Source organism: Epinephelus lanceolatus, chromosome 6, assembly GCF_041903045.1.
Source record: "Epinephelus lanceolatus isolate andai-2023 chromosome 6, ASM4190304v1, whole genome shotgun sequence".
Taxonomy (NCBI): domain Eukaryota; kingdom Metazoa; phylum Chordata; class Actinopteri; order Perciformes; family Serranidae; genus Epinephelus; species Epinephelus lanceolatus.
In genome coordinates this window covers 40,984,678-41,002,646 of record NC_135739.1, presented here as the reverse complement: position 1 = coordinate 41,002,646, position 17,969 = coordinate 40,984,678, and the positions used below count along the sequence as shown (strand labels likewise).

At 43.6% G+C, this 17,969-nt stretch overlaps 1 protein-coding gene across 1 annotated transcript in view; it reads left to right on the top strand.

Annotated features, from left to right (window-relative positions):
* The window catches only part of LOC117253819 (cadherin-2-like), a 469,385-nt gene that overhangs the window by 258,359 nt on the left and 193,057 nt on the right, over window positions 1–17,969 (top strand). The window contains exon 4 of the mRNA XM_033621526.2: window positions 364–537. Within this exon, the coding sequence (XP_033477417.1) occupies window positions 364–537 (174 nt within the window). The remainder of the gene's footprint in view (window positions 1–363; window positions 538–17,969) is intronic.

Sequence of the window (17,969 nt, the reverse complement as noted above, 5' to 3'; positions counted from 1 at the left end):
TTTAGAATACACTGAAAACAAAAAAAAACAAACAAAAGTCCAACATGGATTTAAACATTTGCACTTTTTGCATATTTTTTTCACCATCTGTACAGCCCTGCAGCATGTAAAATAGAGTTTTTGAAATCCAGACTTCAGTCTGACTCTATTTTGTTCTGTGTGTCTTTTGCTACATTACATAGGAGTCACACACTGGACTATAATGAGAACATTAATCCAAGCCATTGAAATTAGGTCAGAAATGCCCTGAATCACCAAGCCTTCCCAGCCCAGCAGGCTGGCTCTGCCACGCAGCCATGCTGTGTGTGTGTGTGTGTGTGTGTGTGTAGCCCAGTACACAACGCTCGTTTATTGTCTCTGCAGGTAAAACCCAGTGATGCAACACTGACTCAGCGGGTACCAGAGATCTTGTTTCCATTGCGCAGCTTGGTTGTCAGGGGTGATGGCACTCTGCGGCGGGTGAAGAGGGACTGGGTCATCCCGCCTATCAACGTTCCTGAGAACTCACGAGGACAGTTCCCAGAGGACCTTGTCAGAGTAAGACACACATCCACAAATGCACGTCTGTCTTACAGTAGCTATGGGGACTCTTCACAATCTACCATTACTATTCAGCCCTAAAGCAAGGGAAGAAGAAAAATAAGCACAGTACATGAGTTCCAAGGGAAATAAAATGTGCTTAATAAAAGAGCAAACAATAAAATATCATACACATACAGTCCTAACTATCTCCTGGTGCTGCACTGTGGCTGTTTGTCGTTATGTGGTTCTTTAGCTGCTAAGGAGAGATGCAATTGAATGCGAGAGGATGATAAATCACTCAATAGACCTCTGAACAATTTGTCCCCCTCACTTCTGAAATGATTGCTATGCCCCTGCTGAGTCCGTCACTGAGAGGGAGAGAGAAGCTGTGTGAGAGCAGGCAGATGGAGGTGGCTTTGAAATGTGTTGAACTCCTCCCTTTAAAACCCAAACCGTGGGTCCAATCGTCAATGTGAGCATACCAGCAGAGAGATACACTCGTCCTGAACTCAGCTATATAGTTTATGTTTGTCAAAAATGCGGATTTCCGATGTCTAGCTCACAGCAGACAATTTCTCCACATTTGCTCATGTTACTGTCAGAGGAAATAGCTCACTTCCTGTTGGATTTAGGTCAGGGGTGTCAATGAGTGATTTGTAGGTCTCAAAGAGACGAACAAGCCTGTTTTGGTTTGATCTTTTTACGACATTCCTACGGACAGCAGCAACCATTTTGGTGTGTCTAGGTGGTGCAACAATTGTCAAGAGGTTTTGTAACATGTCACCTTTAACAGGGCATAAAATCCAAACCGTTCGAGTAATGACAAAGTTGTTCATAGGTACTGTTTAGCAGGACTTGGCCTGTCATGTGTGCATGTTTGAAGTCGATACGATAAACAGTGTAGGAGTGGATATTTTTTGAGTAAGAGAATTTTTGAAAAATGACATCTTACTGTGAAAGGGCAAATAGCTCACTTCCTGTTGGATTTAGGTTAGGAGTGTCAGAGTGTGATTTGTAGGTCTTGATAAGACAAACAAGCGAGTTTTGGTTTGGTCTTTCTACAGCATTCCTACGGGCCGCAGCAGCCATTTTAGTGTGTCTAGGTGGCGCAAAAATCATCAGGAGGTTTTGTGGAATGCCACCTTTAGGAGCCCATAAAATCCGAACTGTTTGAGTTGTTCAGGAGATTTGTTTCCCAGGGGTTGATCTGTCATGGTTGTGAGTTTGAAGCCCATACGATAAATGGTGTAGGAGAAGATGTTTTTTAAAAAAGTTTGAAAAAGAGCATTTTTGAGACGAAATCTTACTTTGAAAGGGCAAATAGCTCACTTCCTGTTGGGTTTAGGTCATGGGTGTCAGCACGTGACATGTAGGTCTCGATGAGTTGAACAAACCAGTTTTGGTTTGATCTTTCTACGACATTCCTACTGCCCGCAGCGGCCATTTTAGTGTGTCTAGGTGTCGCTAGAGAGCCCATTTTGGCACTTTAGGGGTTATTTTTTTCATTTTATAAAATTTTTCACCAGTCCTGACATGCATGCCAATTTTGGTGAGTTTTTGAGCATGTTTAGGGGGTCAAATTGCGGTTCAAAGAGACGGCAGGAGAAAGAAAGAAAGAAGTAAAGCTGCAAGCACCGTTTGGCGGGACCTCGCACTCGTGCCCGTTTCTGCCTCCAGCTTATGCGGTCAGTGTGAATTATCTATAAGAGCTGAAAAAAAAATCTACTGTGTAAATATGTTCAAAATGCTGTTTTACTGAGATTGATGAAATCCAATATGGCTGCCGCCTAGTGACGCCACAATATGCAAATTAGATGAGTTAATTTACTCCCATCAGACTCCCCTCCTTTTTTTTGAGGATGAGATGACAAAAACAGCACAAAACAAAAGAAATCTACTGTGTAAATATGTTCAAAATGTTGTTTTACTGAGATTTATGAAATCCAACATGGCCGCTGCCTAGTGACCCCACAATATGCAAATTAGATGAGTTAATTTACTCCCATCACAAAGTTTGGGTCATGATGAATACTTTTCTTATGTACAGTATGCCTGTATCTCTCACCACTTTCAAGCGACAGCCTTTTGAAATGTTGAAATGAAAACGGAATATTTTCCTCAATAAACTCTGGCACCTAAAGGGTTAAAATGGAGATTCTGCCCCTGTCATGTCTGCATGTAAGATGTTGACACACACACACCATCATGTTTCTGTGAGTTTGTGTGTGACAGCGGTTACCATGGTAATTAACTAGGTGCACCTGGCAGAAGAGCAGAGAGAAACAGATAGAACACAGAGAAGAGACCTCTTTTAGTGGAAATTTAACTCCTGAACAAGTTCTTCCCATTCCCAAACTGTTGGTCTAATCATCAAAGTAATGTGATGATGAGAGAGATTCTTCTCTCGAACGCATATTGCATTTTTTATATATGTGGAGTCAAGAATGTGATCACACGAGCGAGTTACGACATTCCTATGGGCCGCAGTGGCCAATTTAGTGTACCTAGGTGGCGCTAGAGAGCCCATTTTGGCACTTCAGGGGTTAATAATATGTAGATGCTGTGTCAAATGAAGATTCTGCTGCTGTAATCTGTCCTTTAAAGATTGTGAGACACGCACACACAGAGGATTTAAAATTTCTGGAACAAGTTCTTCCCATTCCCAAACCGTTGATCTAATCATCAAAATAATGTGATGGTGAGAGAGATACACTTCTCATGAACGTATATGTCAGTTTTTATATATGTGGAGTCAAAAATGTGATCACACACGCGAGTTACAAATGTGTTGCACCTCAGCTGTTTTCCAGAAATGTCTCCTCTCAGTTTACATGGGAGTGAATGAGAAAAAAATCGGCGCTCCCTTCGCTTTGGAGCCACTCAGCAAAAATGTGTACGTGTGAGAGATTCTATGTCAACATCTGTGACCAGGACAAATTTTCCTATGTTTTTTGGTATAAATTGTGTCTGTACAGTGAAAATTGTGGCTGTAGCAGCCAGTTAAAGACAAAAGTTTTAGACAATTTTAAGAGCCCTCTCCACTCTAGCTCACAACATTCCGTGCAATACACACCCATTATAAACTGACAATTTCTCCACATTTGCTCATGGTACTTTTAGAGGGAGAAAGAATAATAAAGAATTAAAGCTGCGAGCAGCGTTGGCCGGGACCTCGCACTCGTGGCCATTTCTGCCTCCAGCTCACGCAGACAGTGGAAATTATTCGTAAGAGTCGAAATGTAGAGAAAACAAGCAATGTTAAGGGTACGCAAGGTCATTTTTGGCAATAGAGGGACTTTATATTACAGTACGTTACAATATGTATTTAACAGTCATATTTACAAAAGTGGCAACAGTATTATCAGTAATAAAGACTGTAGTAGTATGTGGGAGATGGAAAACACTGATATATAATGTGTAGATGCTGTTTCAAATGAAGATTCTGCTGCTGTAATCTGTCCTTTAAAGATTGTGAGACACGCACACACAGAGGGCTGTGTGTGTGTCTGTGTGTGCAGCCGTTGTCATGGCAATTAATGACTTGCCTACACCTGAGGGGCACACAGAGAGCTCATGAGAGAGCAGATCAGCAAAGGCTGTTTAATATGGGTTTAAAATTTCTCGAAGTAGTCCTTCCTATTCCCAAACCGTTGGTCCAATCGTCAATCTGAAGATATCATCAGAGAGATATACTCGTTCCGAACGCTTATGTCATTTTTGTCACACGCGCGAGTTACAAATGTGTTGCACCTAAGTTGTTTTCCAGAAATGTCTCCTTTCAGTTTACATGGGAATTAATGAGAAAAAAATCGGCGCTCCCTTCGCTTTGGAGCCACTCAGCAAAAATACTTATAAGCTCATATCACAGTCATTATAAAGGCTACATACACATTCTTGTTTTTGTTTTTTTTTTCAGGACAATCTGGGCTAACCAGATTTGCCATCATGCCATGTCCTTCCATGTGCCTGTATTTTATATTCATTTTTGTATCAATGAAAAAAACAAATCTGTATGCCTAAATTCTTACATTTTTACATGTATCTCACCATAGCAAGTTGGAAGTTGACATATTCTGCCATATATGAAGACGGGAGACTCTCTGGAATCTGGCAATATAAGAACCATGATGCTGGGACATTCTGTCACTTCATAGCTGTCCAAATCATGTGGTTTGTGCCAGGCATGATTGCCAGTATTTTTTCATTATTGCAAGAAATTCCATTGACTCATTCACAAGTCAAAAATGTGTTTTATCTGAAAGAAACATGTAATATTTACATCTAAGATAATAGCAAATTAGTCAACCAAGTGTAATGATGTCCTCCAAGATAATATTTGTTTTTTAATTTCAGTTATATATTGTGGTGGACATTTTGGGCATTGGTGGGGAGGCACGTGTCCCCCTCAATGTATATGGTGACTACTGCCCTGTCACCCATGCATAATTAGGCTGCAGTTGTCTGGGTGCGCAAAGGTGAAGTGCGCTTGTCTTGTCATACAAAGTTTGATGTGTCAACCAGACAATATGGAGATATTTGCATCTTGAAAGCCGGACTACAAATGTGAATAGACAGGGAGAAACACACGCAAGCCTAAGACGTGGTAAGATACGATATTCCTCACTATATGAAGTGACTGATAACAAGATCTGTATAATGGACAGAGTAATAATAGTAATAATAGACAATTGATCTGGATTTATAGCATGATGGGATGACAGCACAATGATGTGTGTGGTATCACTGTAAAGCTCTAGTCCTGCGCTTTCATGTGATATGTGTGGCATTTCTGTGCAAGCCTGCGTTCACGAGTAATCCATCCAAGAGTAATGTGTGTGTAAAGCTGTATGAAAGCTCTGTTATACATCATTTTATTGTAAATTTATCAATTTGTTTCGCTGTGAAAACATTGGGTTACCGACAAGCGCTTGGCCTTGTGGGAAAGCTACAGTTCCACTGTTTCACGTGAAATGCGTGGCTTCTCGCTATGATGCACGGTCACGGAGAAAATCCACAGAGAAGAAGGGGTGTGAATTTGGACGCACTATGCATCGTTCGGGCCCATAGGGTTAAAGACAAAAGTTTTAGACGATTTTAAGAGTCCTCTCCACTCTAGCTCACAGCATTCCGTGTAATACACACCCATTATGAACTGACAATTTCTCCACGTTTGCTCATGGTACTTTTAGAGGGAGAAAGAATATTAAAGAATTAAAGCTGCAAGCAGCTGTGACTGGGCCCCCGCTCTCCCGTGCCACTGCGGGGGGCCAGCAGCACGCATCACTGAAGCGGTTATGTGAAAACTCAGAGTAAGTTAACCCTGACGTGGTGTGACGTTTCATCTTCCTACGCCAAAAAAAACCCTATGGAGAGGGGTTTTTGAAAATTTCAAGGGAGCGCTATAGAGGCATATTGTTCCCCCCATGGGAGACACCCCTGTCAGATGTAAGAGCTCACCATTCTTGACCTGTGTATCCATTTTCATGAGGATATGAGGTCGCTGAAGCCATCAAAAAGCCACATGTATTTGGTGCCGAGGGAGGCGTCGTAGCGGCCACGCCCCTTGACGTAGAGGAAAGCTTTTAATAACTTTTGATCAGCATTGTCTCAGGATGATCTACAGTACAGGCCAGAAGTTTGGACACACCTTCTCATTCAATGCGTTTTCTTTATTTTCATGACTATTTACATTGTAGATTCTCACTGAAGGCATCAAAACTATGAATGAACACATGTGGAGTTATGTACTTAACAAAAAAAGGTGAAATAACTGAAAACATGTTTTATATTCTAGTTTCTTCAAAATAGCCACCCATTGCTCTGATTACTGCTTTGCACACTCTTGGCATTCTCTCGATGAGCTTCAAGAGGTAGAGACTTTTTTGTGCGTCTGGGCAACATACACATATCTACAAATTTTCATCTTCCTACTCGACAAAAACCCCTAAGGGGAGGTGTTTTTGAAAATTTTAAGGGGGCACTATAGAAGCATTTTGTCCCCCCCATGGGCGACGCCCCTATCAGATGTAAGAGCTCGCCATTCTTGACCTGTGTATCAATTTTCACGAGGAGATGAAGCCATCAAAAAGCCAAACGTATTTAGTGGCGAGGGATCGATAGTCGCCACGCCGCCACACAGACACCATTAGACGTAGCTTCACAGCGTTCATAAGATAACTTCACCAACTTATTCTGCATGCATTAGAAGTGGAATGAAGTTGATGCAGTCAAGTTTGTGGCATCAGTACATGTTAAAGTAAAAACTGGTCACGTCCTGTTACCACCGCGGGGCGCTATGAGTAAGGTGGGATATTAACATATCGGGGCGTTCGGGGTGGAGCCATCATCATGTCCAGCAAGTTTGAAGCTGCTGAGATCAAGTATGTGGGTGTGAGAGCCGTTCGAAATTCGATGGCGAGAAAACGAAAAGTCTGCAAAATTTGTCACGCCCTAGTGGCCACTGCCCTTGACACAGAAAAAAGCTTTTTATAACTTTTGATCAGCATGTCCTCAGGATGATCTGTACCAAATTTGAAGTCAGTCGGACAAAATCCCTAGGAGGAGTTCGTTCATGTCAAAAATTCAAATCAATATGGCCGACTTCCTGTTGGGTTTACGGCATGGGTCCAAGAGGATTTTTTGTGCATCTTGGCATGTTCTATGAGTCCTCCAATTTTCATGTGTGTAGGTCAAAGTCACAGGCTGGGCTCGAGGCACGAAATTTTCTAGGGGGGCACTATGTCGCCATTTGGCCCCGTACACATACAACACTGCCAAAATATCAAATTTTTTGCCAGACAAAACGCATTTGCCAAATTTGGTGAGTTTTTCAATTTGGGAAAGGGGCGAATTTGGAGATTTCATGTTCGTAATAATAATAATAAGTAAAGCTGCAAACAGCTGTGATCGGGCCCTCGCTCCCCCATGCAACCGCGGGGGCCTGAGGCACAAGGGGTTGTGGCGCGAAGGGAGAAAAAACCTGGCAGGAGCGAAAAAACGCAATGTTTTGGGGCACTGGGAATGTAACTAAATGTGTGCAGGTGTGTCCAGCGGTGGACCCTGATCACACATGTGAAGTTTCGAGCAAATCGGACAATGTCAGTGTATAATAGGGCATTTCCTGTCTCCACAAGGGGGCGGCATGAGCAAGATTGGCTACGAGCATATGGAGTCATTGATGGCGGGGCTCTTATCATGTACAGAAATTTTGAAGCAGTTTGGATGAATTATGTGGGAGAGAGAGCTGCTTGAATATGCATGGCGATGGATCAAAAATGGCAGCGCCATAGCAGCCACGCCCTTTGACCTACAGACATGCAGAGCACTACTGTTGATCAGCATGGTGTCTGGATGATCTGTAAAAAAATTTGAAGTCGACTGGATGAAATCCCTAGAACTAGTTCGTGACAATACAACATGTGGAAACCATGCCAACATGACAAGTAAAAATCAAAATGGCCGACTTTCTGTTTGGAGTAGACCATTGGTGCCAGAGAATTTTATGTGCGTCTGGACAACATACACATGTGTACCAATTTTCATGTTCAAACTCCAAAAAAAACCCTATGGGGAGGGGTTTTTGAAAATTTCAAGGGGGCGCTAAAGAGGTATTTTGTCCCCCCCATGGACGACGCCCATATCAGATGCAAGAGCTTGCCATTCTTGACCTGTGTGTCAATTTTCATGAGGATATGAGGTCGCTGAAGCCATCAAAAAGCCAAACGTATTTGGTGGCGGGGGAGGTGCCATAGCAGCCACGCCTCTTGACATAGAGAAAAGCTTTTAATAACTTTTGATCAGTATTTTCTCTGGATGATCTGTAAAACATTTGAAGTCGATTGGATGAAATCCCTAGGACTAGTTCGTTAAAATACAACATGTGGAAATCACGCCAAAATGACAAGTCAAAATCAAAATGGCCGACTTCCTGTTTGGAGTAGACCATTGGTGCCAGAGACTTTTATGTGCGTCTGTACAACATACACATGTGTACCAATTTTCATGTTCCTACTCCAAAAAAAACCCTATGGGGAGGGGTTTTTGAAAATTTCAAGGGGGTGCTATAGAGGCATTTTGTCCCCCCCATGGGTGACGCCCCTATCAGATGTAAGAGCTCGCCATTCTTGACCTATGTATCAATTTTCATGAAGAGATGAGGTCGCTGAAGCCATCAAAAAGTCAAACGTATTTAGTGGCGAGGAAGCGATGGTCGCCACGCTGCCACATGGACACCATTAGACGTAGCTACACAGTAATCATAAGGTAGCTTCACCAACTTGTTCGGCATGGATTAGAAGTGGAATGAAGTTGATGCAGTCAAGTTTGTGGCATTACTACATGTTAAAGTAAAAGCTGGTCACTTCCTGTTACCACTGGGGGGCGCTATGAGTAAGGTGGGATCTTAACATATTGGGGCATTTGGGGCGGAGCCATTATCATGTGCAGCAAGTTTGAAGCTGCTTGGATAAAGTATGTGGGCGGGAGAGCCGTTCGAAATTCGATGGCGAGAAAACGAAAAGTCACCAAAATTTGTCATGCCCTAGCTGCCACGCCCCTTGACATAGAGAAAAGCTTTTAATAACTTTTGATTGGCATGTTCTCACGATAATCTGTACCAACTTTGAAGTCGATCGGAAGAAATCCCTAGAAGGAGTTCATTCAAATTTAAGTTGTGGAAATCTGTAATGAAAAAATTCAAAACAAAATGGCCGACTTCCTGTTGGGATTTTGCCATGATGTCAAGAGACGTTTTTGTGCGTCTCGGTATGATACACGTGCGTACCAAATTTCGTTTGCCTACTACGAACTAATCCCAAGGGGATGGGGTTTTGAAAATCTGTAGGGGGCTATTTCGGCATTTTGCGTTGACCATGTGCAACCGCCCAAAAATATCGAATTTCGGATCCTGCCAGACGGATGTGGAAAGTTAGAAGCATTTTGAAATTTAGGAAAGGGGCGAAATTGGGACACAAAATGTCGGAATTATAATAATAATAATTAAAGCTGCAAGCAGCGATGAACGGGCCCTCGCCGTCCACGCGCATCGGGGCATGCTGCCGTCGGGGGGCGTGCACCTAGAAGTCTTGTCAGCTGTAATAAATAAAAAAATAAACTTTATCTCTTACTTACATATCCAGTATACAGGTAGGCACCCAACCCACGTATGTAGTTTTTCCAAAAAGTAGAAGCTGAATACATGGCCAATAGTTCAAGGTCTTCTGACTCTTTAAAGGTTGACATGGTGTCTCTAGCTCAGGGATTCCCAAAGTGTGGTGCGCGAGCTGCCACCAGGGGGTGCGCGAGATGAAAAATGTAATGGTGGTCTGGTGTAATTAATTACGGAAGATGAGAACGGCCATGTATTATTCTTTTTTTGTGCACTGTTATCTCGTGATAAGGACTTATTAATTCGTTATCTCGAGATAACAAAGATTGTTTTCTCCTGATAATTGTCAAGTCTGATGATTACGTGCTGGTTAATGTGATCGTCCTGATTTCAGCCTACAAGAGCTGCCACTGGTGTCCCACGGAGGTGAAAATGGCAGATCACATTATTGATCAACGCATCAGGGTGTAGGCTACTTCAGTCAAGGTCTAACACAGGCAGAAATTGTATTGTGTCTTTCTGTTAGGCATTCAGATTAGTCCTCGTCGTTTAAGGAGAAGACTAGTGCGGTTACAACTTCACAGGCGATGGTTAAGTGATCCTGTTCATCGACGGGAAATCACATCATCTGCTATATGTGACGTACATGCCCTTATTTGGATAAGATATCGTGGTATTCCCCACACATAAAGCCTATTGACAGCGTAATGCGCTCTGGCTGCAGATGTATTAAGCATTAATCTGTTCTTGCAGCACGTCTACAGAAAGTATTTTGTTAGAGACAAACCATCCATCTGTCTGTTATCTCACCTGTTTGGCCTGCCTTGACCAGCGAATTCATCAGCTTGTAACAATTCGCCAACAACAGAAACTGAGGCTTATGTCACAATGCTACTTTTACAGGTCACGGGAGGCACAGGTTCACGGTGCCAAGCTGAAACCCCTGATATAACCCCAAAAAACGTAACTCTTTTTGCTTTCAAAATGCAGCAATAAATTGTATAAAAACAAAAAGGACTCATATGGTTAGTTGAACGCAACAACTTTAGTGTAATTAATTTAAATTAAACTCAAATTAACACGCGTCCAGCTCGGACGATTCACTCAATTAATACAGGGTGTCACGCCGATACAAAAAAAAAATAACCCCTACTGTGCATTTACTGCTTGTTTATTAATTCCAGTCACGTTTAATAGTAGCTGCAGCAGCAACAGCTAGTTGCCAACAGCTGTCTTGTTATTATTTCTTTATTACAGATATGGGACGTCATTTGGCCATGGTGATCACCGCTTGCTGTTGGTCAGTTTTTCTGCTGATGTTTTTTATCTGTGTACACTGTCTTGATTCGTCATGTCAGAGGTAGTGAGTTTTGGAGTATAGACATTTGTTTATTTTTACATCTTCAGCACCAAGGATAGCGCTTAAAGTGATTTTGTTGTAACTGCTACCTAACAGGCTCGGGGACATCTTCAGCACCAAGGGCAGTGCTCAAACTACAGTTTCTTGTCTGCTTTTGTCATGTGGTGAATTCTACTGTTGGCCTGCTTATGGAAAAAAATTAATAAAATTTGCATTTGTTAGAACTTCTTAATGTTTTATTTGTGTGTAGCTTATGGCAGCCAGTCAGTAGCCTAGTGAGTGGCGATGTGCTATACAGCAGGAAAAAATACAATGATGTCACTCATTCATTCATCCAGTTGGCACCCCCCCCCCCCCCTCCCCCCCCCCCCCATGTTGTTATGCATGTTATTTTATAATAACATGCAGTTATAAGAGAACTAGAATGGATGAACACGACATCTTTATTGTTAAGAAAATGAAACTTTGCTCACTAAATCAAGCCATTTAAGGAACATAACATTATTTGTAACCTTGAATGAAAAAAAAAAAGTCTGCGCTCCTGACTCGTGCATTTCCAAAAGTGGACCTTCTCTCAGTTGACCTACTGATGAAGACTTTAAGCAGGGTCGAGACATCGCTTTCATCCATAAGGTTACTGTGAGCGTTCATAATGGCCAAATGTGTTAGTCTCTCCTGCGTCATGGTGTTGCGCAGCCAGGTTTTCAGCCTGCGCAAGGCTGAGAAAGAGCGCTCGGATGCCGCGACAGATATGGGCAGGGTCAGACAGAGCTTAATGAGCTTCTCCACCTCTGACAGCATGGAGCGGGTTTGGGGTTGCAAGGTTTGCAGGATGGACACAACATCCTGGATGGTGCTAACTTCTCGTCCCCTACACATCCCTCAGTATGTCCAGCTCAAGGCTTAGCCGCTCTCATGGAAAAGGGGTCAGTTCCGGGGAACCCACATCCACTCGTTTCCCCTGAGCCACCTCGAGAACTGCCTACTCTCGCCCTGCAGCTACGCGGAGTCCCTCCTAATCAAAACGCCGCTCCACCTCTGAGCGCAGGAGGTCCTGCAGCCTGACTACATACAGTAGGCTAGCCTATGCCAGATGCCAAGGCTACTGTATGTAGTCAGGCAGGCTGCATATCACATTCAGAAGCATAGATCTATGTATTAATGATATGAAAGAGATAAATGTACAAATTGAGTTTAAATTCAGATTCTTTATTTTTTTAAAGCGTAATGCAGTGGGAGGCTGATGGGGTGCGGGGGGGCGGATGGGAGGGGGTGCGGCCCCCGCACCCCTAGTTCCGACGTCACGATGTGTTATCCAAATAAGGGCATGTACGTCACATATAGCAGATGATGTGATTTCCCGTCGATGAACAGGATCACTTAACTGTCGCCTGTGAAGTTGTAACCGCGCTAGTCTTCTCCTTAAATGACAAGGACTAATCTGAATGCCATCTCTAACAGAAAGACACAATGCAATTTCTGCCTGTGTTAGACCTTGATTAAAGTACACCCTGATGCGTTGATCAATACTGTGATCTGCCATTTTCACCTCCGTGGGACACCAGTGGCAGCTCTTGTAGGCTGAAATCAGGACGATCACATTAACCAGCGCGCAATCATCAGACTTGACAATTATCAGTTATCTCGAGATAACGAATTAATTAATTCGTTATCACGAGATAACAGTCTTTGTTATCTCGAGATAGCGACTTAATTAAGTCGTTATCACGAGATAACAGTCTTTGTTATCTCGAGATAATGAATTAATAACTTGTTAACACGAGATAACAATCTTTGTTATCTCGTGATAACGAATTAATAAGTCGTTATCTCAAGATAACAATCTTTGTTATCTAGAGATAACGAATTAATAAGTCGTTATCACGAGATGACAGTGCACAAAAAAAAAGAATAATACATGGCCATTCTCGTCTTCCGTAATTAATATTAGGCCTACACAATTACAGTGTTGTTTTTTAAGTGGGATTTTTCCATACAATAAAAAACATGAACAATAAACATTTCCTGTGTAATCCTGTTACAACCCAGCTCGCAGGGGAAAGGGAAGCAACATAAAAACCCAGGTGTTAGAAGGTAAGGCAGTTTATTGCAACTCAAATGAAGGAAGTCTGGTTAACAAAGAACTGAGAACAAACCAAGGAAGAGGGCCGGTGGGTGCTGTTTAACTCAAAAAAACAAATATAACAAAAGGAGGACTCACTCAGAGTTTAATCTACAATCTATCTAATCAAAAATAAAAGGAAAAACAAACTGACTGTCTAATGCAGCTTTTAAAACAAACAACAACAAAACAGCACCCCTGCACCTAGTGTCTCTATACAGGTAATTATCTAAGTGTGGATGGAAATGTTTGGAATCAGTCAAAAGGATAGCAATTTCTAACAACCTGGCCACACTTCAAAAGTTCACAAAAATCTACGAAAGCTTATGACAAGCTACAAATGCTATCAGTGGGCTAACCAACACAACACAAAGTTATCAGGCAAAGAGGCGAGCTGCCACCAACAGTCAGCCGTCCCGACTGACAGACTGGCAGGGCACTTGTAGATGACGGTTTTGATTGAATGGCTGGGATTGGTCCACTGCACCTGTGCCGCACCAATCAGGGACCCAGGTGAGCTGTGGACTGGGCAGTCAGAAGCAGCAGAGGCGGCACCAATCAGAACAGAGGAGGTGGAGCTTCTGAGTCCAGTGCAGGTGCAGGCTGCTCGGCACCCAGAGGGAAAAATTAGTGTTGCATACACACACACACAATGGAGGTGGAAAGAGCGGCGGCCGTAACAAATCCCTTTTATTTTAAATCAGAAACTATAATTTATTAGTTTTTGATAGAAACGTAAGAGAAGACAGCCGCTGTATTCTTCTACGCACTGTAGGCTATATGCACGCCAACTCGTTTCATTCATTCCTTCAGATATGCTTAATTGGCTGAAATCAGGGAAACTGTCAAGTGGGACGTCTCATGACAAAGTTGTCAGTCATGAAGGAGGAGAGGGACCAAGAGAGAGTGAGGATTTGGAGGCAACAGAGACGGAGAGAATAGGAACGGATCCGAGAGAAGAAAATGAGCGAGAGTCAGGAAAAGATGCGCCGGACGAAACCGAAGAGGAGGGAAGGAGATGGCAAAAAAGAGGTGATGAGGGTGAACACCAGACGGGGAAAAAAGAAGGAAATATGATGAAAATTATCTGGGTCTGGGCTTCACTTGGATCGGCGATACAGATTGCCCAAAGCGTCAGTGTGTGGTGTGCAGTGAGGTTCTAGCAAACAGCTGTCTGAAGCCTTCTTATCTCCGTCGTCACCTGCACACGAAACATGGCAATATAAGTCAAAAGCCCCTTACATTTTTTAAAACAAAGTTGGAGGAATTTCAGAAAACCCCCCCAAAAAATGCAGTTTCATTCATGCGTTGGGTCTACGAAAGACGCATTACGGGCTTCATATCTGCTCAGTTACAGAGTAGCGAGAAAGGGGCTGCTGCACACAATTGCCGAAGACGTGTGTTTGCCAGCGGCCAAAGAGATGGTGGAGTGTATGATTGGAGAGAAAGAAGCAAAAAAGTTGGACATGATTCCTGTGTCCAATAACACTGTGTTGCGCCGCATTGATGCCATGTCTGAAGACATCCTGGCTACACTAGTCAGCCGTGTGAAGAAAAGTGAGCTTTACTCTCTGCAAGTAGACGAGTCTACAGATGTTGCAAATCTGGCCAATCTTCTTGTGTATGTCCGTTACCTTTTTGAAGGAACGGTACAAGAAGATTTTTGTTCTGTCAGCCCCTTGCTACCCGAACAACAGGAGAGGAAATCTTCAATTTAATTGACGTTTTTATGAGGACCAATGGGATCGACTGGGAGCGCTGTGTGGGAATTTGCACAGACGGGGCAAAATCACTGACGGGGAAACACACGGGGCTTATAGCTCATATTAGGAGAGTCTGTCCATCCATCAGCTGGTTACACTGCAGTATTCACAGAGAGGCCCTCGCAGCCAAAAACATGCCAGCTGATCTACTTGCAGTGCTGAACGACGCAGTCAAACTGGTGAACTTCATCAAAGCTCGCCCGCTAAATTCAAGACTATTCACACTGTTACGTAATGAGATGGGCAGCGAACGCAAATCACTGCTGCTGCACACAGAGGTGCGTTGGCTGTCCCGCGGCAAAGTGCTGACAAGGCTCTTTGAACTCCGGCACGAACTGCAGCAGTTTTTTGAGGAGAATCCGTTTCATTTGGCCTCCAGTCTGCATGACGAAGATTTTCTGAAGAGGCTCGCCTATCTAGCGGACATCTTCTCAGCTCTGAATGAACTCAATCTAAGTCTGCAGGGAGTCAGTAACTGTGTTCAACACACAAGACAGGATTGAGGCCATGATAAAGAAGCTACGGTTCTGGGCGAGTTGTGTGAGTGGGAACACACACCTGTGTTTCCCTACGCTGAGTTCTTGGGGGAAAATGACGTGGACCTGGGTGAGCATGTGAAAAGTCTCATAATTGAACCCCTCAACCAACTTGCCGAGCAGCTACGGAAACTTCCCACCTATGGATACATCTCATGCTTGGATTCGCAATCCATTTGAAGTTTCCCTGCCCGTCCCACAGCTGTCATTTCACGAGTGGGACCAGCTGATCGAGCTGTCATCTGATGGAGCACTGCAGTTGCAGTTCAAACGAAAGCCACTTGTGGATTTTTGGACCGAGTCACTGACATCATACACAGTCCTGGCAAAGCAAGCCTTGAGAGTTTTGATGCCCTTCGCCACAACTTATCTCTGCGAGGCTGGTTTCTCTGCTATGGCAGCAGTTAAAACTAAACATCGGCAAAGACTGGATGCTGTTGAGAAGGATTTGAGGCTTAAACTGTCTTCCATTGCGCCAAACTTCGGAGAGCTTTGTGCCAAGATGCAAGCCCACCCGTTGCATTAATATGGGTAAGTATTTGTCCAGATGGATCCTCTTTTAATTTATTTTATCTGTTTCTGAGCCTATGCTCTTTAATGTTGTGGATCGTTAGTACATTGAATTAAATTGCAATGAAGTTACAGTCGTTCTAATTTCCATAACCGTTGTGTTATGATGATGTTAGCTCCACGGTCATTTAATATTGCTGCAATTTTTCTTTTACGCGGCTGAAAATATAACATTTATGTCAAAATCGTGCTTTCTGTTACTGAGCATGTGTCTGTCACTCATCCTCTTAAAAGTGGAAGCTTGTGCGTAACTTTGTTGCATTATATTAAAACTTTGTTGATGTTGTTATTGTCATGCGTGTGGTTATTTGCGCATGATTAAACATGAGTCTTTATATGGCGATAAAACAAAGCTTTGTTGCGTTTTTTTTTTCCCTTCTTCTTTTTGAAGGGGGGATTGGGGGTGCGTCAACCCGGTTGGGACGTAGAAGGGGGTGTGCTGCAAAAAAAGTTTGGGAAACGCTGCTCTAGCTCAAAGTATGAGGGACAAGAAGAGGTTGATTTTCCAGTTTACTTCCGTTCACACTAATTAGACTGCCACCAGAGCGCCACCTATTGGCCGATTTACACCGAATTTTGCACAAACTCTCATCGGGCCATGGAACACAATTAGCGAAAGTGTTGTGGTAATCTGACTGTATTTGCTCAAGATATGAAAGACTGTCTGTTTTGAAAACTGTTATGGCCTCCATACAAACATAGAAATCATGGCTCCATAGGGGCGGGAGGCTGCAACATATAAAAGAGGACGCCACACCAAAAGTAACAGTTTACCCACAAGCTTTATTTTTGTAACCCAAAATATTAACCAAAACACAGACAACTAAGGGAGAAACAAAAGGGACTGGAGACCCCGGCCAAAAAGAACAAAAGGAGGGAAGACGCTGAGCCAACCACGCAGTGGGCCGTCGCTCCCAGCGTCTCCCCCTAAACTACCTGAAAAGGAACTAAACCTAGAATAAACAAAAAGACGAATAAAGTAACTACCGGTAATCTCCAGCCCAAACTAAAACAACAAACTAACACAACAAAACCCCAGCTCCTAAATGAGCATGGGGGAAAAACCTGCTTGGGGAAAGAGAACAAAGGAGGAAAAGGGGAAAAACTCCTCACCACCTGTGCTGGTGTCTGTGCCATGTGCCGAGCCCCTGTCTCTACTCTCCCTGTCCCTCCTATCCCCTCCTCCTCTCTCTACCTGAGTGCCGATTGCACTCAGGTGCGCAGCAGGCAGAGGGAGGAGGGAGACAAGCCTGACAGGAGAGAGAGACAGCACAGGCTGCTGCACGTAACACCCCCACCCTAAAAACGTGAATGGGGGGGAAGCGCCGCAAACATCATTCACGCACTAACATCTGGACAATGTGTCGGCCAGGACATTCTCTCGGCCTTTGATGTGCCGGACCTCCACATTGGCAGACTGTAAAAATAGTGCCCAGCGCATGAGCTTCTGATTGGTGTTTCGCATCTGATGAATAAACACAAGAGGGTTGTGGTCAGTGTACACAACAACGGGCGCACTAGCAGAGCCGACATAAACTTCAAAATGTTTGAGTGCCAAGATAAGCGCAAGAGCCTCCTTTTCAATAGTAGAGTACACACATTGATGCGGATTAAATTTTTTCGAGAAACAGGAGACTGGATGCTCCACCCCATCATCTCCATCTTGAAGGAGCACAGCACCCGCCCCCGCATCACTCGCATCAACAGACATTTTAAACGGACAATCAAATGTGGGCGCAGCCAGGACTGGAGCATGAGTTAGCAAGGCTTTTACACAGTCAAACGCACGCTGACAACTGTCAGACCAATGGAAGAGAGTCTTTGGACTCAACAGATCAGCGAGCGGAGCCGCAACAGCCGAGAAGTTTTTACAGAAGCTTCTGTAGTACCCCGCCATCCCCAAGAAACGGCGTAGCTCACGGCGTGAAGCAGGGGCAGGGAACGACAGAATCGCTTCAACTTTAGAATGCACCGGCTTTACTTGCCCTCG